The sequence below is a fragment of the Macaca fascicularis genome, chromosome 11, assembly GCF_037993035.2.
Source record: "Macaca fascicularis isolate 582-1 chromosome 11, T2T-MFA8v1.1".
NCBI classification, from domain to species: domain Eukaryota; kingdom Metazoa; phylum Chordata; class Mammalia; order Primates; family Cercopithecidae; genus Macaca; species Macaca fascicularis.
This window is the reverse complement of record NC_088385.1, coordinates 24,650,471-24,675,413: the sequence shown is the minus strand read 5'-3', so window position 1 is coordinate 24,675,413 and position 24,943 is coordinate 24,650,471. Positions and strand designations below refer to the sequence as shown.

General features: G+C 37.0%; 1 protein-coding gene across 6 annotated transcripts in view; it reads left to right on the top strand.

The window, feature by feature from the left end:
* Positions 1 to 24,943, top strand: part of ABCC9 (ATP binding cassette subfamily C member 9) — a 138,549-nt gene that overhangs the window by 72,491 nt on the left and 41,115 nt on the right. For all 6 annotated transcript variants that reach the window (XM_074006372.1, XM_074006371.1, XM_074006370.1 and 3 more), the window contains 9 exons: positions 742 to 826; positions 2,133 to 2,213; positions 9,757 to 9,894; positions 10,045 to 10,170; positions 14,407 to 14,503; positions 16,950 to 17,179; positions 18,444 to 18,592; positions 18,807 to 18,876; positions 22,299 to 22,456. In XM_074006372.1, the coding sequence (XP_073862473.1) occupies positions 742 to 826; positions 2,133 to 2,213; positions 9,757 to 9,894; positions 10,045 to 10,170; positions 14,407 to 14,503; positions 16,950 to 17,179; positions 18,444 to 18,592; positions 18,807 to 18,876; positions 22,299 to 22,456 (1,134 nt within the window). The remainder of the gene's footprint in view (positions 1 to 741; positions 827 to 2,132; positions 2,214 to 9,756; positions 9,895 to 10,044; positions 10,171 to 14,406; positions 14,504 to 16,949; positions 17,180 to 18,443; positions 18,593 to 18,806; positions 18,877 to 22,298; positions 22,457 to 24,943) is intronic.

Below are 24,943 nucleotides of genomic sequence, written 5' to 3'. Positions count from 1 at the left end.
CATTCACCATGAACTTTTTTACTTTCTCAAGTTCCTTACGCTTCCTTACTCATTTTCTTCCTGAAAACTTACTACTCAACTTTCTGAACATAGCTTAAGCTTTGCCTCCTCTGAAACTTCTCAGAATGATCAGTCATTTCTTCCTCTGTATTCTAGGAGTGCTTTGTACCCACTTCCACTGTAACATCTAACAAGGTGAATTTTCATCGTATGTTTTTGTATCAGTCTTCTGCTCCATGAACTAGCTTTTTAAGAGTGGAACCTAGCCGGGCATGGTGGTTCACACCTGTAATCCTAGCACTTTGGGAGGCTGAGGCAGGCTGATTGCCTGAGCTCAGATGTTTGAAACCACGCTGGGCAACATGGTGAAACCCTGTCTCTACTAAAATACAAAAAAATTAGCTGGGCATGGTGGCGCGTGCCTGTAATCCCAGCTACCCAGGAGGCTGAGGCAGGAGAATCACTTGAGCCCAGGTGGTGGAGGTTGCAGTGAGCCAAGATCGTGCCACTGCACTCCAGCCTGGGCGACAGAGTAAGACTCTGTCTTAAAAAAAAAAAAAAAAAAATAGTGGGAAGTGGTATTTATTTATCTTTGTATCCAGAAATGTAGAGCAGAGGCTGGCATATAATAAGTGATTCAGCAAATGTTTTGTTTCAGCTTCCAAGGTATTGAACTTGGCACTTAGTTTATGGGCAATGTATCCATAGAGATCTAAAAATTCAAAATCATTTCTCCTAAAGGTACAAAGCTGTCACGGATGCCTGTTCTCTTCAGCCAGATATTGACTTATTACCATTTGGAGATCAAACTGAAATTGGAGAGAGGGTGAGCTATAAACAATTTCATTAAGCAATAAACAAAAATCTAGAAAAGTCTTCTGGTTGTCTTTAATCATTAATAGAGAATCATGAAATTTGAGAGCTTAGAAGCTGTATGTTGTCCAGAGTGACAAGTTCCAGGAAACCAAAGACAGGAGTCATTTGATGCCACTCTTTCTTATGTATTAATATTTATTGAGTAATCACTGTATACTTAACATGGTACTTAGTAGTCACTTAAGAGTTCTCAAGAAAAAGTGAAGCATAGTTCCTGGCTTTGACCAAATGCATTTTTGCTTACGTGGAGCTTGCTGTAATGGGTTTGAAAACTAAGACTACTTTCGATAACTTCTCCCAATCTTGTTAAACATCTGTTTATTCATATTAAAGTGCTCTTTTCTCTTTGTGTAACCATGTTTTGCATTGATGTCATATTATTCAGACAAACTGAGAACTATTTATACCTATAATCTTTAGAACAACAATGTCTACAATGTTTTAATCGTTGTCAGTCCTGGGCACAAACTTTATATGCATTATCTACTTTCACAACAAATTTGTGTTATAGGTGTTATCATTATCTGCATATGAAGTTGCAAAAATCAAGGCTGAGAGAGGTTAAGGAACTTACACAGTTGCCAAGGTAGTAGTGTAGCCAGGATTAGTCTGGCTCTGTGGCCTTTGTTCTTAATGACTGTTCTTTTTTGCTACATACCGCAGTGTGTATTAGAATGAACTTAAGTTCTGGGAGCCTCAGTTTACACATGTGTAAAATTAAAACAATACCTACATCTTGGAATTGCTATGAAGAATAAGAGAAATTTAAAAATGTAAAGCCATTTACACAAGTCTGGCACATACTAAGAGGTCAATTAATACTAATTTTTTTTTTTTTAATGTGTAAGTGGTACTTTATTATGAAAGCATACTCTTGAGGCTAGTATTGTTTCACATAACTCATAATATCAAATTTGGGTTGTATGTTAAGTAAACTACAGACACAACTCAGGAAACAAGAAAAAATCTTGGAATTGCTTGCATTTCCTAGAAAGTGTCTTGGTTACTAATGCTTCTGTACAGCAGAGATCTCTATTAGAGTGAAAGGAGGATTAACCACATCAGCCTGAAGCCATCTTGATTAATTTGAGAATTGTTGGCCAGTAGACAGTTTTCATGTTTTCTTACCAATATTACTACAATTTAATTAACAAGTTACTATCAATTTAAGATTTTTTAAAAGACATTTATATTTTAAGGTCATATTTCATTTACTAATATAATAAAATGGGTATTTGGGGGTGTCTCTTCTTTAGGGCATCAACCTGAGTGGGGGACAGAGGCAGAGAATCTGTGTGGCACGCGCGCTGTATCAAAACACCAACATTGTCTTTTTGGTAAGAATATGGCCTTCCCTTTTATTTCTATTTCATTCTTCCTTCTGGACAAACGAATCTTTAAAAAGATAAGACAAGGCTAGGCACGGTGGCTCACGCCTGTAATCCCAGCACTTTGGGAGGCTGAGGCGGGCGGATCACGAGGTCAGGAGGTCGAGACCATCCTGGCTGACACGGTGAAACCCCGTCTCTACTAAAAATACAAACAATTAGCCGAGTGTGGTGGTGGGTGCCTGTAGTCCCAGCTACTTGGGAGATTGAGGCAGGAGAATGGCGTGAACACAGGAAGCAGAGCTTTCAGTGAGCCGAGATCATGCCACTGCACTCCAGCCTGGGCAATAGAGTGAGACTCCCTCTCAAAATGGTTTAATTTGTGAAATCATAAAGTATATAGAGGAAATAAATCCTTGCAGTACAGATCAGTAGATCAGTAGAAGAGCAACATATCTTGAGAGTTGGGAGGATCCAGATTGGTGTCCACAAGACTGAGATGCCCTAGTGGTTGTTTATCTGCGTTTCTTAACCAGGTGAGGATTTGGATAGTATTGGATGAACGAGGCAGGATCATAAGTCCTCTTATTTATATTTGATGGCAAAGAAAAAAAAGCCAGAAAATATACTCTTGGTAGGCATAGGGCTAAGTAAGCCTAGTACCCCATTCCAGTGCTGTGCAACTTGGGCTGTGGATAAGCTCTATCTGTGATACTCCCTACAACTGTAGAAATCTTGGTTCTGCTCTAGACCTGTGGCATAATCTGTAAAGGTAGAATCTAAAATTTATGTCTTTAAAAACTCCATGAATTATTTTCATGATATCCATCTTGGACTAATAATTTATTTCTACCTGTGGATCTAGAAATACAATTTGATGGTTATGTTGATTACAATTTTGCTCTATTTTGGTCTCTCCAGTAGGAGGGACCTAAAATAGCTTACAAGTAGACAACGGGGAGATGCTGGCAGAGTATGTAAATGCATCCCTGCCTTCTCCTTCTGCACAATTATTAACCACTTATAAATCCGGTTCCCAGAACATGTTTAGAGTCTTCACTCCATCTAATCTCTAGAGCCTCTTCAAAAAGTAAGTTGGTTTTGGAATTTTCCACTGAATTTGGATCTGTTATTGGGGATGGTAGAAGAATTTGGACATACTAAGTCATCTCCCTAAGAATACCTGTCTCCAAAGTTATTCCCCCAAAAAACCTCAAAACACCATGAAAGTCATTGCAGGATCTAACAATAGCCTATGTAATCGTACTTTTTTGGTTTTCTTTTTTTTTTGGAGACGGACTCTTCCTCTGTCGCCCAGGCTGGACTGCAGTGGCACCATCTCAGCTCACTGCAACCTCCACCTTGCCAGTTCAAGTAATTCTCCCACCTTAGCCTCCTGAGTAGCTGGGATTACAGGTGCATGTCACCACACTTGGCTATTTTTTTTTTAATTTTTAGTAGAGACGGGGTTTCACCATGTTGGTCAGGCTGGTCTCGAACTCCTGACCCCAAGTGATCTGCCCGCCTCGGCCTCCCAAAGTGCTGGTATTGCAGGTGTGAGCCACCACGCCCAGCCGTAAATACTTTTTACAATAATGGATGGATCCACAACTAGAAATGACTTCTTGAACCTTGGGATCAATTACTGACTGAGCCTGAGGGACTGCCTTGGAAATCTGAAAGGGACTGAGGTCCCCTGGGTGTAGCTTTCTTCCTCAGTTCATTTTACTGCCTGCTGCAATTCAATGACTCCAACTTACTTCAATTCTAGAATCATGGAAATCAGAGAAGTTGTAGGGCTAAATGATTGTCAATTCCTACCCTTTCATTGCAGGATGACTTTTAGCATCAACTCTAACAGCTTCTTGATGACTCTCCCTGAAGATACATTGCTTACCTTTAAGGCAGCTTTTCCTGGTTGGACAATATATAAATTTTCTGTTACTGCTATAAAATATGGCCATAATTGGTGACTTAATCCCTTCTGAGGAAGGGAACAGTCAATATCCTTGCTTTTTCCAGCATTTACAAGCTGCCTACATTCTTTGTCTCACGCCTGCCTTCCTCCACCTTTGAAGCCAGTAACATGATGTCTCTCTGACTATTTTTACATAGTCACGTCTTCCTCTCTTCACAGCGGGGAGAGCTTTCTGCTTTTAAGGATGCATATAGTTAGTTTAAGCCTGTCTGGATAATCTCCTCATCTCAAGGTCTTTAGTCTTAATTACATCTGCAAAATCCTGCTGGACATATAAGGTAACACAGCCACAGGTTCTGGGGATTAGGACCTGGGCATCTTTGGGGTCCATTATTCTTCCTACTACAGACAGCTCTCATTATTGGAAAGTTATTATGGTATTGAGATCTGCTTCTGAGTACTGTCTGTTCAGCCTGCACTCTACTTCTGCAGCAAAATATATATATTTTATATATTATATATTTTTAATATATATATAAAATATATATATTTTAACATTCTAATATTAGTGTCATAACTTGTCTAAATTTACATTTCTCTAGGCCAAGCAAGCATAGTATTTTCAATTCTTCCACAAATAACATATTTTTGTTTTGTTTTGTTTGGTGTTTTTTTTTTTGTTTTTTTTTTTGAGGCGGAGTCTGGCTCTCTTAATGCCTGATGTATAGTGTTTATAAGTGTCCCTTTGAAAAAATCTGTGCTACATGCACACTGATCAGCTCAGATAGCCTTAAAACCATTGGATCTTATGATCTTGGTCTTATTACTCCATTGCAACCTACTGAAAAACATTTTAGCGGCAATGGAATGCTGTTGATGTGTTTTAAAAATTTCTCAAAAATAATAATATCTCACACTTCTATTGTTTAAAAATTCACAAGGTACAGTATTATCCCATTTGATTCCCATCACAGTGCTGAGAGAGGGTAGATGGTATCCTCAAGCTAAATGCGGAAACTTATCCAAGGACTGATGGCTAGTGAATTGCAGAGTTTGGGCTAGAAATGCATGTCTTTTGAGTACTGGCTTTCTAATCAGCAAAGATCCTCTGGTATTTTCTGAAATTATTGCTGTATTTTCCTTTTCTCTCCTTTTTTTTTTTTACCCTTTCTTCTTTACTCGCTCACTCCCTGTTATCCTTTCTTTATTCCTCCCTCCCTTTCTTCTTTCCTCCTTTCTATCTATTAATATTCAGTGAATATCCCCAATGCCATCTGTTGTGCTGGGTAAAGAAAATAGAATTGAGAAAAAGGCATTACTTATATCTTTAAGAATTTTACTTGTACATGTCACTTGAATAGTTTCACATTTTGCTGTAAATAAACTTTTATCATGTTAGCCTTGACGCAGTATACAAGTTAGATGAAAATGTCTTAATTATGTATCAAAAATATTATTTTTGGAAACTTCATTGTGCAAGTGTGCTGTATCAATGAATATATTAAATTATTTCAAAAAATACATCCGTACAAAGAATATACTATTTAAGCACATTTATTGAATATAAAAGAGAATGTATTAATGAAAACTGTACATATGTATATTAGAATAAATAATATAAGCTTGAGAACAAAGAATTGACCATTCATTGAATTGGCCATTTGGCAAATTATCTTGCTTTCTTTAAAGGAAGTATTTCCCCATAATCTTATTTTATACATTGAATCTGGAGACGTGATTCTCAAGCCATTAAGCCTCAACTTTTATTAAGTTGTATAAAAGGTTGTATTTGACAGAAAACACTATGAATCCCCACCATGTGGGGCATGACATATAAATGATATGGCATATAAATGATAGTTCTGTGACCTAGGCATGATTCTAAGTACTTTATACACATTAGCTCACTTAATTCTCATAATAACTCTCTTAGGTTTGACGTTATTGTTGTTATTACTATTATTATTGTTACTACTGCTATTCACAGATGAACATACTGAGGCTTTGGGGGATAACTTATCCAGCATCACACAGATAGTAACAGTGAAGCAGGGATAGAAAGTCAGGTGGCCGGATTCCAGAGCTTGTGTTCTCAGTCACCACACTCTTCCTTATTAAGAGATGCTTGGAAGATGCTAAGCTCTCACTGTGATACATTGAAGGGGTAAGCACAATATTAATCCACCATGGCTTTATTTATAAGAAAATAATAATAAAACAACACTTTTGAAATGATTTACAGACTTTTACTACATTATTTTGTTGCATCTTTGCAGTAATCCAAGGTGCTTTCTGTCAGGCCTCTTTATTATCCCCATTTTACAAAAGAAGTGACTGAGTTTGAAACATTGGCCAGCCTCCAAGAGTGGTCATAACTACAATGTGGACCTTTTAATTTAGAGATAATATACTTTCAATTATGCCCTACTAACTTCTAATATGTAAAATCAGAATTTAGGCTGGGTGCGGTGGCTCATGCCTGTAATCCTAGCACTTTGGGAGGCTGAGGCAGGCAGATCAGTTGAGATCAGGAGTTCGAAACCAGCCTGGCCAACATGATGAAACCCCATTTCTACTAAAAATACAAAAAAATTAGCCAGGCATGGTGGCATGTTCCTGTAATCCCAGTAAGTTGGGAAACTGAGGCAGTTTCCCTCAGTTTCCCAACTTACTGGGAAGCATTGCTTGAACCCAGGAGGCAGAGGTTGCAGTGAGCCAAGATAATGCCATTGCACTCCAACCTGGGTGACAGAGCGAGACTCCATCTCTAAATAAATAAATAAATAAATAAATAAATCAGAATTTTGTGGACAGTCAAATTGCGTTATTACAAAAATTTATTTTTAATTCATGTCTTATTTTTACTGTGAAAAATTCCCAGGAAGAATCATTTGGGATAGTTTGGTCTACATCACAGATTATTCTTGGAGTTTTAATGGAATCAGAAGCAGAAAGTTATTTCAAAGGCAATCAGATTCCTCCTGTGAAAATCATCTGCTTTCCCAAAACCAATAATTTGCTGATATCAAGATTTGCTAAATCTTGATAATTATATCCTTGCTGCATTGTTGGTGATGGAAATGGAGACACTTTTGTCAGTGTAATCTTGATATTTTTCCATTGCTGTGGAGGTATCACTTTCTATTGGTACTTTGACTTTCATTTTTAAGTAATTGCAAAGTTACATTATAACACCTATGTTTAAAAATTGTTATGTATTAGTGGTAGAATTTTCTATCAGTTATCAAAATCTAATAATTTTTAAATTCAAGTAAGAATATTTTTTTCTTGTTATTAAAAGGAGCTAAATGACAAATAAGGAGCTAGTGTCTGTGATGATTTTGAAAAGCAACTCACTGGGCAGTTGAAAGCCAGTTCCTATACAAAGTACTTATTGTAACATTTCAGAAATAATTGATGTGCATTAAGATGATCCAGAGGGTCTGAATGATTTGAAATGTTTCCCATGTCATCCAAAGAAATTTCAGGTCAATCAAGATAATTGTGTTTTTTCTATAAAAGTCATTTGACGAGTTGATGGGTGCTGACGAGTTGATGGGTGCAGCACACCAACATGGCACAAGTATACATATGTAACAAACCTGCACGTTATGCACATGTACCCTAGAACTTAAAGTATAATAATAATAATAATAAATAAATAGAAAAAAAAGTCATTTGAGGACACTGATTATATCACCCATTTATTCACAATTACAATATCCAGCAGACTGATTTTTTTAAGGCTCTTATAATTCTTAATCACCCTTTAACTATCAAAATGCTTTGTTAATATTTCTTTTGTATAAGGCTTCTCCTAAATGCTTTAATAAGGCCACATTGCTTATAGTTTCTAGCTATACAGACAAATTGATGGAAAGTTGAAAAATTACTGAGCTAATCATATGACAACCTATCATGATTATACATAAATTTATTCTAACTTCCAAACTTCAGTTTCTATCTAAATAGAAATTACTTTTTTTTCGTTATTCAGATTATTAAGCAATGCAATCTATCTGTAGAGAGACTGTGATTGTGCTCAATTGAAAATTTTGCAGAATTGTAATTTCTAAATATCTCAACATGTAGCCTGTGGGTAGTAGCATGAGAAACCAGCTACTTCTTTCTTGGGCCCATAAGACAAAAGTAGAAGCTTGTTTGCATATTACATATTGGAGAAGCAACAAAGAAAGAAGGGTAATGAAGAAGACATTTATGAACTTTTTTCCCACTGTTCTGATAACTCTTCCCAGTTCTTTACCTGAAACCTCCACCATTCTTTACTGCTTTGTCCCTTCAGTGCTCCCTCAGTTTCCTTCATTCCCTGCCATCCCTGGTCCTTCTAAGGGGTGATTATATTTCTGTTGCAGCCTCCTCCCTTCAGGTCACTTTGCTTTCTAATTCATAGTTTTGAGGATACATTCCAGTTTTCTTCAGTTGTTTCTAGCTGTCCTCTTTTAAAGATCCAAAAAGGTGAAACATGTAGTTTGATGCTCTATATAACATTTTAGGAATGAACTATATATGAAAATAATTTATAGTGATATCATCAACAAAAAAAGAAAATTAATGTAATTTCTTAAATTATTTTCTAAATATCTTAATCACTTGGTGGATGAAAACATTCTCCCTAGAACAATTGTCGTCAGGTAAGTGTTAGGCATGCTATTCTTATATATATAATAATAATAATAGCTAACAATGTCAATTATATACCCAGTACCATACTAAGCATTTCATGTATATTACCGCATTTAATTCTGAAAATATCTCCATTAAGTAAGTCCTGTTGTGATCCAGTTAACATTTTCTTTTTTCTTTCTTTTGAGACAGAGTCTCGTTCTGTCGCCAGGCTGGAGTGCAGTGGTGCAATCTCGGCTCACTGTAACCTCTTCCTCCTGGGTTCAGTGGATTCTCCGGTCTCAACTTCCCAAGTAGCTGGGATTACAAGCCCACGCCACCATGCCTGGCTAATTTTTGTGTTTTTAGTAGAGACAGGGCTTCACCATGTTGGCCAGGCTGTTCTCAAACTCCGGACCTCAGGTGATCTGCCTACTTTGGCCTTCCAAAGTGCTGGGATTAGAGGCATGAGCCACTGTGCCCAGCCCAATTAACATTTTCTATACCTATTTTTATTATCTAGAATTCAAGTACTATTATCTTTTCATTCTTTGTTTTGCTCTATTATTATAGATTGCTGAGTAATACAGTTTTTAACTTGCAGATTCAATAAGAATTCAAAACATTTTGAATAGTGTTATTTACTTTTAAAATAATTATACAAAGTCTGTTTTGCTTTTCACCTGTAGGCACTTCTAACTTTATTTCATTGTTTGTTTGTTTTTCTCCTGCCTCTTTTTTATTTTATTTTAATTTTTATTTTAGGTTGAGAGGTACATGTGCAGGTTTGTTATACAAATTGTGTGTCATGGGGGTTTGGTGTACAGATTATTTTGTCACCCAGGTAATAAGCATGGTACCTGACAGGTAGTTTTTCGTTATCTTTTTTTAAATAAATAAGATCCGGGGGATGATTTGCCCTTAGTTATTTGTATTACTACTTTCGAGAGGAATTGAGTTATGTAAAAAGTATAGAAAGCGTCCATCTTTCCTTCATTTTACTGGTTGCAGGATGATCCATTCTCAGCCCTGGACATTCACTTGAGTGATCACCTAATGCAGGAGGGAATTTTGAAATTCCTGCAAGATGACAAAAGGACACTCGTTCTTGTGACTCATAAATTACAGTATCTGACGCACGCTGACTGGGTAAGAGTTTAGAAGAGAATTTTGCTCATTTTTATATTATAGTCCTATAAATGAATAGAGAGACTAAAAAAATGCTTTCTGAAATAAAGGTAGTTCATTTTGCCAATCAAGGCTTTTTGTCACATTTCTGGGAATATCCGCTTTCTTTAGATCATAGCCATGAAAGATGGAAGTGTCCTAAGAGAAGGAACTTTGAAGGACATTCAAACCAAAGATGTTGAGCTTTATGAACACTGGAAAACACTTATGAATCGGCAAGATCAAGAATTGGAAAAGGTAAGTGCTCATAGTTCAGAAGAGTTCAGAGTCCAATTCAGAAGAGTTAGAAATTTACTAAGCATGACTAAGAATGCTGTTTTTAAAATTACCATTTAATGCTTGGTAATATAATGGTCTTTATCTGAAATCCAAAGCAATTGTATCTTTACATATTATTGATGAACAGGCTACTTTGAACCTATGAAATTCTAATGCTATCTTTGGATGAGGCGCTGTCAGGTTTTGAGAGAGTGTTTGAATTTCAACTATAGTGCAATTATATGTGTGTTTAAAACTTAGACAAACTACTTACTGAAGCACGGCATTTCCTTATTTTTGCTTCTTTTTATCTATTTTTCTCATCTGTAAAATTAGAATTATTTTCACTAACCACTTACAAATAGAGGGTCATGGGAAAGTCAAAAGCCAAGGTGATCTGGAAGGAAGAGCTCTGAGTAGTGGGCAAAGTTGTAAGGCATGTCTGGGATAAGGCTTCTGGGGTGAAAGAAGGTAATCAGAAGGAAATAAAAATAAAATTTTACATTTGTATGTTTTTTGTTAAAGTCCAGAAGCCCTTTTTACATGATCTGTTTTAATTCTCACCAACTCCTGACAAATAAGCAAAGAAAATATTATCTTACTTAGACAGATGAGAAAGCTGAGGCTCAGAGAAGTTAAGTAACTTGCCTAAAGTTGTACAGCGTATATAATAAGTGGTACCAATGGGATTTAAACATAAGTGTGTATCTGATGTAATTGCACCATAATGTTATGGATGATGTAAGTATAACATGGAATGAGGTGATCACAGAGTTGGATACCAGATTGAGTACAACAAAAGAGGAAACACTTTTGATCAACAAGTGAAATTGTAAATTAAATTTGCAAATTTTTGAAATGTTTTGCTCTTGATTTGGGAGTACAAAGTGTCCAGCACTTGGTATTCTTAGCCAGGAATGAGCATTTACAAAATGAAATATTTGTACCAGTGAATTTCTTTAAAATATTAGGAAATTTAAACATACTATTTTAGGAAAGAAAATAGAGGATCTGTCTCCATAGAGTGAGGAAGATACAAAGTCAGATAAATCCTAGAATTTCTCTACCTTCTTTGGATTTGCTAAAGCTCTCAAAAGCAAACCACACAAAGAAGAAAAGATATATGCAAAAATATAAAGGCAGAACAGGACAAATCACAGAATAATTGAAATGAGGATGTTTGGTGGGGGGGGGAAAAAGCAATAAACCAACAAAAACCTCCAAAACATTATGAGGTACAGTCGACAAGTGCCCGCTTAGCAATTGTGCTGTGGGAAGCTTAATTCTAAACGTACCGGGGATAACTCCAAATGACATTTTTTTCAGCGATCTAAATGCCAGGGACAAAAGAAGATGACGTAAACTTAAGGAGTGGGACAATTTATGGTTTACTTTGGAAAGAAGAGCTGGAAAATAAAGAGAGCTGTTGGCTCAATATTATAGTAATACTGTTAAGCAAGCCAGGAAGAAAGTCCATTAAGTTGTATTTAGAAATGAAGTGATCACTTGAGATAGCATAGCTGTATAATTAAAGACACATTACAGGGTTATGTATGAACTGAAGGAGGTATGGAGCAAGTTAGGGTATGGACAGGGTAAATCCAGTTACGAGGTAGAATGGCAGCCCGTAGAAGCCGGAATGAATCACGCACCTGCCCAGAATCCTTATCTCAGGATGGAGGGAGATTACTGCTACATAGCAAAAGGCAGGCACCTGAATTCATCTGCAGCCAGAGAGAATCACACTGTGAACAAGACCACTACAATACGTTGGGGAAGTTTTTGTACAAACAGCTTTCTGTTTAGTTGTTAGAGGACAGGACAGGGTGTTTTCTATCAACCTGGGCCAATTTTGCCTCCTAGAGGACATTTGGCAATATTTGGAGACATTTTTGGTTGTCACAACTTGGGGGAGTGGGGGGGAAGGGGGCGGGGATGCTATTAGCATCTAGTGTGCTCAACATTCTGCAATGCTCAGGGCAGACCCCTCAACAATGAGTTGTCCAGCTCAAGCAAGTGGAGAAGGAAGGTGAAACCGAAGGATGCACAAAATTTCCTAGTGCAGTGCTTGAAAAAGAGCTGTCAGTTTAAGGATTAAGGGGTAAACGGGAAAGAATATGACTAAAAGATAATAATGAAAACTACAAAGGAGAGGAAGTTAACACTTTTAGCTGATTTAAATATTAGCTTAAATGACATGAACCATTATCTTCTTAATGCTGTTGAGCAGAATAAACTGGTATTATTTAACACTCCTTTAACACTCCTCACTTTCCTCTCTACTGTCCTCACCTGGCCTGGCCCAGTGAATATTTACTGGATAGATGAAACTAAATTTTTATTTACTTAGTCCAAGTATCAACACTATTTAAAACATTTAACCTGGCTGGGCACGGTGGCTCACACCTGTAATCCCAGCACTTTGGGAAGCCGAGGCGGGCGGATCACGAGGTCAGGAAATCAAGACCATCCTGGCTAACACGGTGAAACCCCGTCTCTACTAAAAATACAAAAAATTAGCCGGGCCTGGTGGCGGATGCCTGTAGTCCCAGCTACTTGGGATGGCGGGTGCCTGTAGTCCCAGCTACTCGGGAGGCTGAGGCAGGAGAATGGCGTTAAGTAAACCCAGGAGGCGGAGCTTGCAGTGAGCCTAGATTGCGCCACTGCACTCTAGCCTGGGCGACAGAGCGCGACTCCGTTTCAAAAAAGAAAACAAAAACAAAAACAAACAAACAAAACAAAAAACAAACCAAAACAACAAAAAAAAATTTAACCTGTAATGAGCTTAATATGAACATTTACTCTTAGGAAAAAATGCTTTAAAGTTTGTTTGGGCTTTTCGTTTGTTTATTTGTTTTTTTAATGTCTCCAAGATCTTAAACCTTTTGGTCGCAGCATGGGGAATCGAACTGGAATCAAATCTACTTTTCAATATGAAGGTTTATTTTGTTTCATTATATGATATGCACAAGTCAGGGATCCTCTTTAATTTTGTGTTTAATTTAGCTTCATTTATAAATGTTGGTCTTCGTATCATTATGCAAAATTTAAAACTGGGGTCAAACTGTCTCTTTAAAAATGGGATTCTGGAGACATTTTTGTTTTCACTCTTTTAACCAAAAATCTGAAGTAGTAGAACCCTCTAGAATAGCAAGTTGCCTAAATCAGACATGTTGTATGAGGCCAAAAAAAAATCAACCAAGGTCATTACCTAGCAACTGATCACAAAAGATTTGTTGGTTTATTGATGTAACAGCAAAACTGCGTAGATTTTTTTTTCTTTGTGTTGGCATATACAGGAAGCTCCCAATTTACCATAGATTCCAAAAGTTTATGGGTTAGTTGTTTGGAATTCAGAATGCATTTCCCCACAGAAAAGGGGAAATGGTTGGTTTTCCAGAATAGCCGGTGGAACCTGATTTAACCCACAATGTAACTGAACTGGTACTACTACCGCAGTCCTGAGGTCGGGGGAGCTGGTGTGTTGGAAGCCAGGGCATGGAGAAAATGAAATGATTCTCCCCTTCTTAACTACGGGATAAAGTTCACAGCAATTCTTTAAAATCTGCAAAGTTTGTTTTTGGCACATTTCCCTTCTCTTTCTGCATATTTTCTCCTCCTAGGCCTTTCTCTTACACTGCTAGGCACCTAGAATCCTCATTGCCTGTATTCTTCAAAGTTCTCTACCTTCTTTCAGATCCTATTGAATTCCTTCTTTTGTGCAGCTCCCTTAGTAAGATGCTAAAGAAGCTCATTCTGATTTAATAATTCACAACAGTGGATGGCTGACAGCAGTTTAACCAACTTGGAACCATGTACTCTTTTGAAGGAAGATATGTATTAACATGAATGAATCCTTAGTTAGAAAAATTACAAGGATAGTCCGAAGGTGATGTAAAAATAAGTAGCAGTGGTAGAACTATGTTTTAGGGCTCAGGGAGATACCACCCTGCTTCTGGAGTCAGTTGCATCTCATTCTTGCTTTTCCTGGCCTCGTGTGCTGCCCCACAGCCTTGGGCACTGCAGCCCTTCCTGCAAGTCTAAGGCTCTGCCCCCACAGCTGCTTCTGTGACAGGAGTTGTGGATCTCCAGAGTGAGCACAGAACCCCTGAGACTGGTAAAGGTAACTAACCATTTACACATGTGAGTCATTCATTGATGAGTCACAACCTACTGGTGTTAGCTCCTTGCATGATAGTATAATGTTTACTGTAGGATATGGAAGCTGACCAAACTACTTTAGAGAGGAAAACTCTTCGAAGGGCCATGTATTCAAGAGAAGCCAAAGCCCAAATGGAGGACGAAGATGAAGGTAGATCTTTTTACTTTTATCTGGAACATTCTAACGGGGTAACAGTATGTGAGCATTTTTTAATGTGTGAGTGTCTCCATGAGGAATAATAAGCCCGTTTGCAAGGGAAAAAGTTAAATCAAATAATACCGAAAATGGAAACAATAGGAGTCAAGGAAAGGTGGATGTAATCCATCAACAGTCATCTTGAGGGGCTCCACAGAATGTGTCTTACTACAGTTGTTATGTCTGAGAAAGACTTGAAAGGAAATGGCAGTGGATTGTAAATAGATCTAGATGTTTGTTCAGAAAAATTGAAATTGTCTAGTATGATGACCAAATCTACTTAAGAAAATTTCAACCCTTCAGAAATAAGTAATAAAGGGGAAATATGGCATTTTGAAGTAGCTATATTTGAGTCATTCAGTTCATTTTCGTGAGGTTTTCATGACAATATAGCCATGAAGGATAACAAAATTAGAACGCCATTTGTTATGTTTCAGTTTTCTGGATCTGATAAGGTACACTGGGGAAAAAAGATTGACTGGAAATGTGAGGAATGAGATGAAATAATTACACTGCTTTGACATTCATTGCCAAGAACGTTGTGAGATAAACCACCTTTTAAGTCAATAGAGTAAATGCATTATGCCCCATTTCCCTTTGTAATTTTTGCTTATGCCTACATTTCTACCAACCAATTAAAAAAACGGAGAAAATGTTCATTTCAAGCCAAATAGCACCAAAATGTGCTACTTTTGTATTTCTGTGTTTCAACAAATATTCATTGAGTGAATGAATTAATGAATGAAGGCTAAATTTTACTTTCAATTTCTATGATTAAAAATGTTCTTAAAGAATTTTTGGTGCTGTAAACAGACATCAGCTTCTAGAATTCTAAACAAATTATTTCTAATGTGCTACAAGAGTGGAGTTGTACCCAATTACTCTGTTCAGTGTTTCAGTGGGGATGCTAACTGTGCCCTTGGCTTGCTGTGTTAATGCACACCCTCAGGTATAAAATAAGGTAAGAGCGCTTTGCTTATAGGGTAAAGGAAGTAATGTGTGTGGAAGAGCCAATTACGGTACATCTTACTTATTAGTTTCTTGCTCTAGGTCCTATCAGAATGCTCAAGCCAACAGTAGGGGAAGAAAAGAAGTAGAGGGTACTTTCTTTCTCTTAAGAGACTTGGAGTTGCACATATTGTTTCTGCTTGATTACTATTGACTCGGTCATTGGTTGGAAAGATTAAATACTAGGAATGTGAGGAAATGCTGTCTTTAGCTGGGCAGCCATGGGTAACTTTAAATTTCAATCAATATAGAAGCAAAGAATGGGTATTGAGGAGACAGGAAGCAAAGTGTAAGTGTCCACCTCTTTGATCATGCAAATTTCTAGTCTGTTCTTCTCACACAAAGGACACACCCTGCCAAAGGGGAGACCATCTGAGACATAGTCATTTACTGCATCCAGCTCAAATATCAGGATCTTTGGTGATGCTCAGTCTCCTCATCATAAACATATTTGGATCACTGTGGTCTAATAACCTAAAAAGTAAAGACAAGTGCTTCCTCCCCACAACGTGACATGTATATGGTATAGCAGTGAAGTACATACAGGATAACTTTAATGAATAAAGTTCCTTTGGAAAAGCAAAGGATGGGAAGCACAGTCACTGGACCATAGAAATCATTAAATTTTGATTGTCAGGAAATGCAAAACCTGCTTTAGCAGTGGAGTCATCCTTAAGGAAACCCATCTTGGAGTTTCTAGATGGTTTAAACATCTGAGAGGAATTCCCAGCCCATTATCCTTTGTGTTCCCTGGCTTTGCCCACTGGAAGGTTCCTCCTTGGGGCCATAGAGAGCATGGAGTGTGCCCTCTTGTGCTATGCACAGATTTCAGAGCCTATTCCCTCCTGGTGCAGCTTTATAAATTCAGAAATTTGCAGATCAAAATATTGTAGATGTTTGTAAGCCAGGTATGTGGTTTTTGTTGGCAACACAATTCCTTCAATAACTTAGTAAGTTTCTTCCAATTTGATGTGCAGTATATCAGCAAATAGTCTCATCCAGACATAGATTTTATGTTTATTACTCATTCATTCATTCATTTTTCACCTATTTTCAGAAAGAAATGAGGTTTGCCCTGCTAAAAGCATTTAAAACTTCAATACTAATGCTTACATTTTTATAAATGTATAATGCCTACATTTTTATAAATGTATGGAAAAGTTCCTTTTCCAGAGGAACTTTATTCATTAAAGTTATCCTGTCTGTACTTCACTACTATACTATATACGTATCAGGTTATGGGGAGGAAGGGCTTGTCTTTACTTTTTAGGTTATTAGTCCACAGGGATCCAAATATGTTTATGCATGAATGTTGATATACTATTTGTGGAGCAATAAAAATTATATCCATCTGGTGCCCATCTGAAGCTTACACAAAAGTTTTTGTATGTAGAGGAAGAAGAGGAGGAAGATGAGGATGATAACATGTCCACCGTAATGAGGCTCAGGACTAAAATGCCATGGAAAACCTGCTGGCGCTACCTGACATCTGGAGGATTCTTCCTGCTCATCCTGATGATTTTCTCTAAGCTTTTGAAGCATTCAGTCATTGTAGCTATAGACTATTGGCTGGCCACATGGACATCGGAGTACAGTATAAACAATACTGGAAAAGCTGATCAGGTAAAATTAGTTCGGTTTTGTTTTTAAATCATCAAGGAAATATTGAGATTAACAGTGATACCTTCTTATCGAGTTAGATGCTTATATCCCAAATGCCATAGGACTTCTGTGATAATTTAACAAGTTAATACTTACAACAGGACCTGAAATAGAACAAACTATCAAACATGTTAAAGTAGAAGGTATTATTAATACTTTTAAAGTTTATCATACGAAATATTTAAATATAACGCTTAGACTTATATTCAAGGGAGTTATATGCCTATATTTTTATGTATTTTATACATATATACGCACATATATAGGACCTTTTTGTATTTGTTCTTATGGTATTTGATGTTAACTACCTACATCAGTGCATTAGCCGGTCATTTTGAGACTAGGAATGAGAAAAGTGAGCTCTACAACATAGAAAGCCAAGAATATGCCCCAAACCTGAAAACAAACTCTTTCTCTTCATCTGCTTTTAAGCAAGCCCTGAAAGAGAGTGAAAGGAGCAGGTGGAGGGACACTACCCTGGGCCTCAAAAAATTGCATTCCTTCAACGGTCTAAATGCATGCAAAATGATGAAGTCAACAATCTTGTCTGATATTGACATTTGGTTTTCTAGTAAGAAAGAACTCCAGGCCGGGCACAGTGGCTCGTGCCTGCAATCCCAGCACTTTGGGAGGCGAAGGTGGGCAGATCACCTGAGGCTGGGAATTCGAGACCAACCTGACCAACATGGAGAAACCCCGTCTCTACTGAAAATATAAAATTAGCCGGGTATAGTGGCGCATGCCTGTAATCCCAGCTACCAGGGCAGCTGTGGCAGGAGAATCGCTTGAACCCGGGAGGTGGAAGTTGCAGTGAGCCAAGATCATGCCATTGCACTCTAGCCTGGGCAACAAGAGCGAAACTCCATAAAAAGAGAAAAAGAAAGAAAGAAGGAAGGAAAGAAAGAAGGAAGGAAGGAAGGAAGGAAGGAAGGAAGGAAGGAAGGAAGGAAGGAAGGAAGGAAGGAAGGAAGGAAAGAAAGAAAGAAAGAAAGAAAGAAAGAAAGAAAGAAAGAAAGAAAGAAAGAAAGAAAGAAAGAAAGAAAGAAAGAAAGAGAAAGAAAGAAGAAAGAAAGAGAAAGAGAGAGAGAGAAAAAAAGAAAGAAAGAAAGAAAGAAAGAGAAAGAAAGAGAAAGGAAGGAAGGAAAGAAGGAAGGAAGGAAGGGAAAGAAAAGAAAGAACTCCATTGATAATGTCCTACGTGCTTTTTGTGTTGGTTGCTTTTTAGACCTACTATGTGGCTGGCTTTAGCATACTTTGTGGAGCAGGCATTTTCCTTTGCCTTGTTACATCCCTCACTGTAGAATGGATGGGTCTCACAGCTGCCAAAAATCTTCACCACAACCTTCTCAATAAGATAATCCTTGGACCAATAAGGTAAAACAGTGGTTATTTCTCACTCCCACACCTTAAATAATAAAAACATGCATTTTTCAATTTAAGCGAAATGTGAAAGTTTGAAGAATTTCTTTAGTCCTTGAGCAAATGAATAGGGAGCTTCTCATTTTCATGACCCTAAGATGCCCATTAGCAATGCCCAGGTTCCAAATAGTTTAGTATTATCATATACTTCCATCTGTTTATTGCCTAGGTTTTTTGATACCACACCCCTGGGACTGATTCTCAATCGCTTTTCAGCTGATACTAATATCATTGATCAGGTGAGTAACTGGGTTACTTGCAAGTTCAAAAATTAGTTTCGCAATGTAAGGTAAATAGCATTTTAAGATAAAACATAATCCCTATTAACAATAGAGGATTGCCAAAATTTAAATAAAGGCCTACTTCTATTAATATCAATATTGTACATGCAAATGATATCTAGAATGAAATATTAAAGAAAAATCTTAACTCAGACTAATTTGTACATGTAGAAGAAGGTACTTGGAGAACTATCATGAAGTAAAGAGAAATAGTAAAGAATGATTGAACGTTAAAAATTTAGATTATAAAAAAATTGTTTTGGTTAGTGTCGTATCAGCATTCACAGTATAAAGTTCTTAAAAGTTTAGTATCCATGCAGAATTTCTCTCAGAAGTGAAGGATGGGATGCCAAACTGTCTTAAAGTCCTTTTCTTTTATTAGATTGGTTCTTGAAGCTTCAGATGATGTGATACTTTAGGAAAAATTCCAAGAATGCCCAGTTTAGCCTAAGATCCTTAGGAATCTAAAAGTTTGTTTGAAATAAAAGACATCAAACTCTGAAATTATATCACTCTAAAAGTGGAACCCTTTGGATGACTGAGAAAGGAATTCATCAAATCCGGCCCTTGCCTTTTCTGACTTTCCAGAGTAGCATTAGGAACACTGAAATGGCCCTCAATTTAGAAAGAGGGTTGATGCATGCAGCTGACTGCAGAGTATGTTGAGAAGTTTTGATGTTTTCATGGCATTGGTATTAGGTCAGACTGCACCTAAAACCTTTCCAAGGAATACATGTTGGAAAAGAAGAAATGAAACACTGATTATTTAGAAGATGAAATGATTGTTACTTAGAGAATTCAGAATAATTAGTAAAATAAGTTGCCAATTAGAAAAGTCAGCAGAGTATCTACATAAGATATATCATATGAAAAGCAGCAACTTCCTCTACACCAATTTAAGAAAATAGTGAAAAACAAACAGAACAGAGTCCTCAGAAATAATACCACACGTCTACAGCCATCTGATCTTTGATAAACCTGAGAAAAACAAGAAATGGGGAAAGGATTCCCTATTTAATAAATGGTGCTGGGAAAATTGGCTAGCCATAAGTAGAAAGCTGAAACTGGATCCTTTCCTTACTCCTTATACGAAAATTAATTCAAGATGGATTAGAGACTTAAATGTTAGACCTAATACCATAAAAACCCTAGAAGAAAACCTAGGTGATACCATTCAGGACATAGGCATGGGCAAGGACTTCATGTCTAAAACACCAAAAGCAACGGCAACAAAAGCCAAAATTGACAAAATTGGATCTAATTAAACTAAAGAGCTTCTGCACAGCAAAAGAAACTACCATCAGAGTGAACAGGCAACCTACAGAATGGGAGAAAATTTTTGCAATCTACTCATCAGACAAAGGGCTAATATCCAGAACCTACAAAGAACTCAAACAAATTTACAAGAAAAAAACAAACAACCCCATCCAAAAGTGGGCAAAGGATATGAACAGACATTTCTCAAAAGAAGACATTCATACAGCCAACAGACACATGAAAAAATGCTCATCATCACTGGCCATCAGAGAAATGCAAATCAAAACCACAATGAGATACCATCTCACACCAGTTAGAATGGCGATCATTAAAAAGTCAGGAAACAACAGGTGCTGGAGAGGATGTGGAGAAATAGGAACACTTTTACACTGTTGGTGGGATTGTAAACTAGTTCAACCATTATGGAAAACAGTATGGCGATTCCTCAAGGATCTAGAACTAGAAGTACCATATGACCCAGCCATCCCATTACTGGGAATATACCCAAAGGATTATAAATCATGCTGCTATAAAGACACATGCACACGTATGTTTATTGCGGCACTATTCACAATAGCAAAGACTTGGAATCAACCCAAATGTCCATCAGTGACAGATTGGATTAAGAAAATGTGGCACATATACACCATGGAATACTATGCAGCCATCAAAAAGGATGAGTTTGTGTCCTTTGTAGGGACATGGATGCAGCTGGAAACCATCATTCTCAGCAAACTATCACAAGAACAGAAAACCAAACACCGCATGTTCTCACTCATAGGTGGGAACTGAACAATGAGATCACTTGGACTCAGGAAGGGGAACATCACACACCGGGGCCTATCACGGGGAGGGTGGGGAAGGGATCGCATTGGGAGTTATACCTGATGTAAATGACGAGTTGATGAGTGCTGACGAGTTGATGGGTGCAGCACACCAACAGGGCACAAGTATACATATGTAACAAACCTGCATGTTATGCACATGTACCCTAGAACTTAAAAGTATAATAATAATAATAATAATAAATAAAATAGTGAAAAACAAACTCCATTCATAACAACAAAACCTATAAAAACAGAAATAAACTTAATGTGAAGAAAATGTGTTCGACAGTCCCAGAAGTCATAATAATCCTGTATAGAAAAAGAATTTCCCTATTAGATATTTTTAAAATACTATAAAATTCAAGCACTCTGTTAATTGCAGAAGATGAGTAGGTCAAAAGAACAGCATGGAGAATTCAAAAACTCCATCGTATGTAGAAATTTAACAGTATAAATGTGGCATCTTAATAAGGAAAGGATTAATTTTTCAACAAAGGATATTTGGATAGTTAGCTATCCAAAAAATACAAAACAAATGCATATAGCATAGAGGTGGCCATATTAAAACATAAAGCTATAAAGTAATGTAGGAGAATAGTTTTAGAATCTCGGGGTGGGAAAGGACTTTCTGAGTAAGACAAAGAACTCAGAAACAATAAGGAAAATAGGTTACTTTTGAGCCCACAAGTCAACAGAAATAACTATAAAAAAACTTTAAATTGTGATTGAGCCAAAAGCACCAAAGAGAAATTTAAATACAATAGATAACTGGGAAGAAAAATTTGTAAATATTTTTAAATAAACATAATATATACAGAGCATCTAAAAATCAATAAGGAAAAATTAATCCACTCAAAAAAGCCCAAAGGATACGAGGAAGCAATTACAGAAAATTAATTTAAATGTATTACAGTAGAAGAATAGCTAAATAAGCTAATACTATGCAACCATTAAAAAGAAATAGATTTATATACACTGCCATGGGAAGATTTACAGTCTGTCTTGCTCAGTAAACAAACACATGAATGAATAATATTTATAGTACAGTGTCATTTACATAAAACACCCAAGATAAATAGGGAGATAGACCACGAATCAATGACATGTTGATAGATAGATAGACAGGCATAATAAACTATGGAAATTGAGTGAAGAATTGCTTAGGATGAACATGCTTATACACTACTTTTGTAGCTAACTGTATAACTCGGTGTCAATATAAAAACAGATATTTTGTTACATTGTAGCCAATATTTCATTGCACTAATCATATTTTCCTTTTAAACTACCCTAAAGCACATCCCTCCAACCTTAGAATCTCTAACTCGCTCGACACTGCTCTGCCTGTCCGCCATTGGGATGATTTCTTATGCTACTCCTGTGTTCCTGGTTGCTCTCCTGCCCCTTGGTGTCGCCTTTTATTTTATCCAGAAATACTTTCGGGTTGCCTCTAAGTAAGTAAAACAGCGTCCCATTCATTCTCAAAAGCTTATCTACGGTCAGCCTTCTCTATTCATGGGTTCTGCCAACAACAGATCAAACATATTTGGAAAGAAAACATTCCATGAAGTTCCAAAAATCAAAACTTGAATTTGTCACGTGCCGAGTACTACATTGAATACACACTGATGAAGCGATGTGTGATGTGTTGCCACTGAATTAAATAGAATGAGTAACATAGAGATGATTTAAAGTATATGGGATGATGTATGTAGGTTATATGCAAATGTCACCCATTTTATATAAGAGACTTGAGCGTCTGCAGATTTTGGTATCCATGGGAGGTCCTGGAATTATTTCCCCATGGGGACGATTGTATTCGATTTACTGTGATCTACATTTGCTGTAGTGTTTTTCAAAATAAGATGTGGAATTTAGAAATGCAACCTATTTGTAACATGATGAAATCTATCCTGACATTATGATTCATTTAGGTATCAATTAATATTATAATTATACCTATAATTGGTTGTCTGGGCCTTACCTAGCCCTGGACATATATTAACATGTGGATTGACCTATTGAGTTTTGAGTCCTAAGACTGCCAAATTTTTCATTCTATGGTCCTTTTTCTGAACATGACATTGATAGAAAACAAAAAATCAAACCTAGGCCAGGTGTGGTGGCCCATGCTGTAATCCCAGCACTTTGGGAGGCCAAGGCAGGCGGATCATGAGGTCAGGAGTTCGAGACCAGCCTGACCAACATGGTGAAACCCTATCTCTACTAAAAATACAAAAATTAGCCGGGCGTGGTGGCACCTGCCTGTAATCCCAGCTATTCAGAAGGCTGAAGAAGTAGAATCGCTTGAGCCCGGTTGGCAGAGCTTGCAGTGAGCCGAGATCATGATACTGCACTCTAGCCTGGACAACAGAGTGAGACTCTGTCTCAAAAAAAAAGAAAAAAAAAACACAAACATAATCCCAAAGAGTAAGTGATTTAATATTATTATACTCTACAAATGGGAAAAAATTATTTGCTTAGAATTTGTCATTTACTGAGATGTTGAATAAATGAAATATAATACCAGCTGTTTCAAAATTTCCAGTTTAACTTTGAAACCCTGCTATAAATAGTAACGTTTGTTATTTCAACAAATACTAAGCACTCATTGTGTCGCAAATAGCTGTGTTAAGCCATGTGACAGGTGAAGAGCAATATGACACGACCTGTTCTCAAGAAATGTATAGTCTCTTAGGAAGATAAAACATACACAAAGTAATCCTAATATGTGGATTAAGTGCTAAAATAAGAAGGCAGGTATTGAGTTTATTCAGGAAATTGAAAATGTTAATATGACTTGAGTGCAGGGAAGGTGAAATAAAATAGGTGGAGATAAGAAGAAAAGAAGAATTGTAGTTGGAACCTCTGAATGTAACTTTTCATAATTTGAAGAAATAGTTGTTTCTCCCTCTTAGCTATGAATTAGGGTCCTTGAAATGTCAGGGATCCATATTTAGTCTGTTTTTTCATCCCTAGACTCATTCTCTTTGCTTGAAGCAAATTCTGACCACAACAGAGAAGCTAGTAATCAAATTCACATTTCATTTCTTCTGATACTATTGCTGGTCTACATGCTGGTGGGCCAAAGAAGTTCAGAGTTATTTCATTACTGCTGACGGTTTCCAAATCTGTCCTTGCCTTCTCAACACTGATATCAGTCATGTCTTTCTTTAATTACATACTCATTTGGTCCTATTATTGCCCTTTAGCAATACAAATGGAGTGCAAAGTTTAGGAAAATATTCCTAGTCCATTACAAATTTGAATTGTGAATTCTGTTCATCATCAGTGAGAATAATCTGTTAGAGACTAAAGTATGGAGAGGACGGTTAAAGAATAAATATTGACAATGGATTTTACACTATTCTTGTTTGAAATTATCAGAAAGTTAGCAAATATAACCATATGATATTAAACCTCACAGACAAGGATCCTTCTAGATGTTGAGGTTCTTTAGAACTCATCCATGTTGAAAAGTTCAGGCAGCTTAACATGACATTTTTGAATACACTAAAGAGAACTTAAGTGGGGAACTAGCTACAGGAAATGCTCTGAAAAAATGAATATCTAAAATCATGGGTCGAATGCATGCTTAGCTTTGTAAGTAACTGTTTCCTTCTTGCAAGAATACAAGATCAAGCTGTGCCCTCACCTCTTTGGTTTTATCAAACAGAGTTTTATAAACAAAGCTTCCTCCTTCCACAGTATTTTTCCTTCACTCCAAACCTCAATGTAGTGACCACCTGTTGCTTGTGTCAGATTTACAAATAGCCATTTGGTTTTATGTTTAAAAATAACAGACTATTCACATTCCTTCATATTCCTTCTCCCACTTCCTTCTATCTTTCTCTCCCCCAATCCCCATGTGAAAATTCTGAATGAGGGAATCCATTTTAGAAACTCCACTTCGAAAAGACTTGCATTTGTTTTGGGAACCA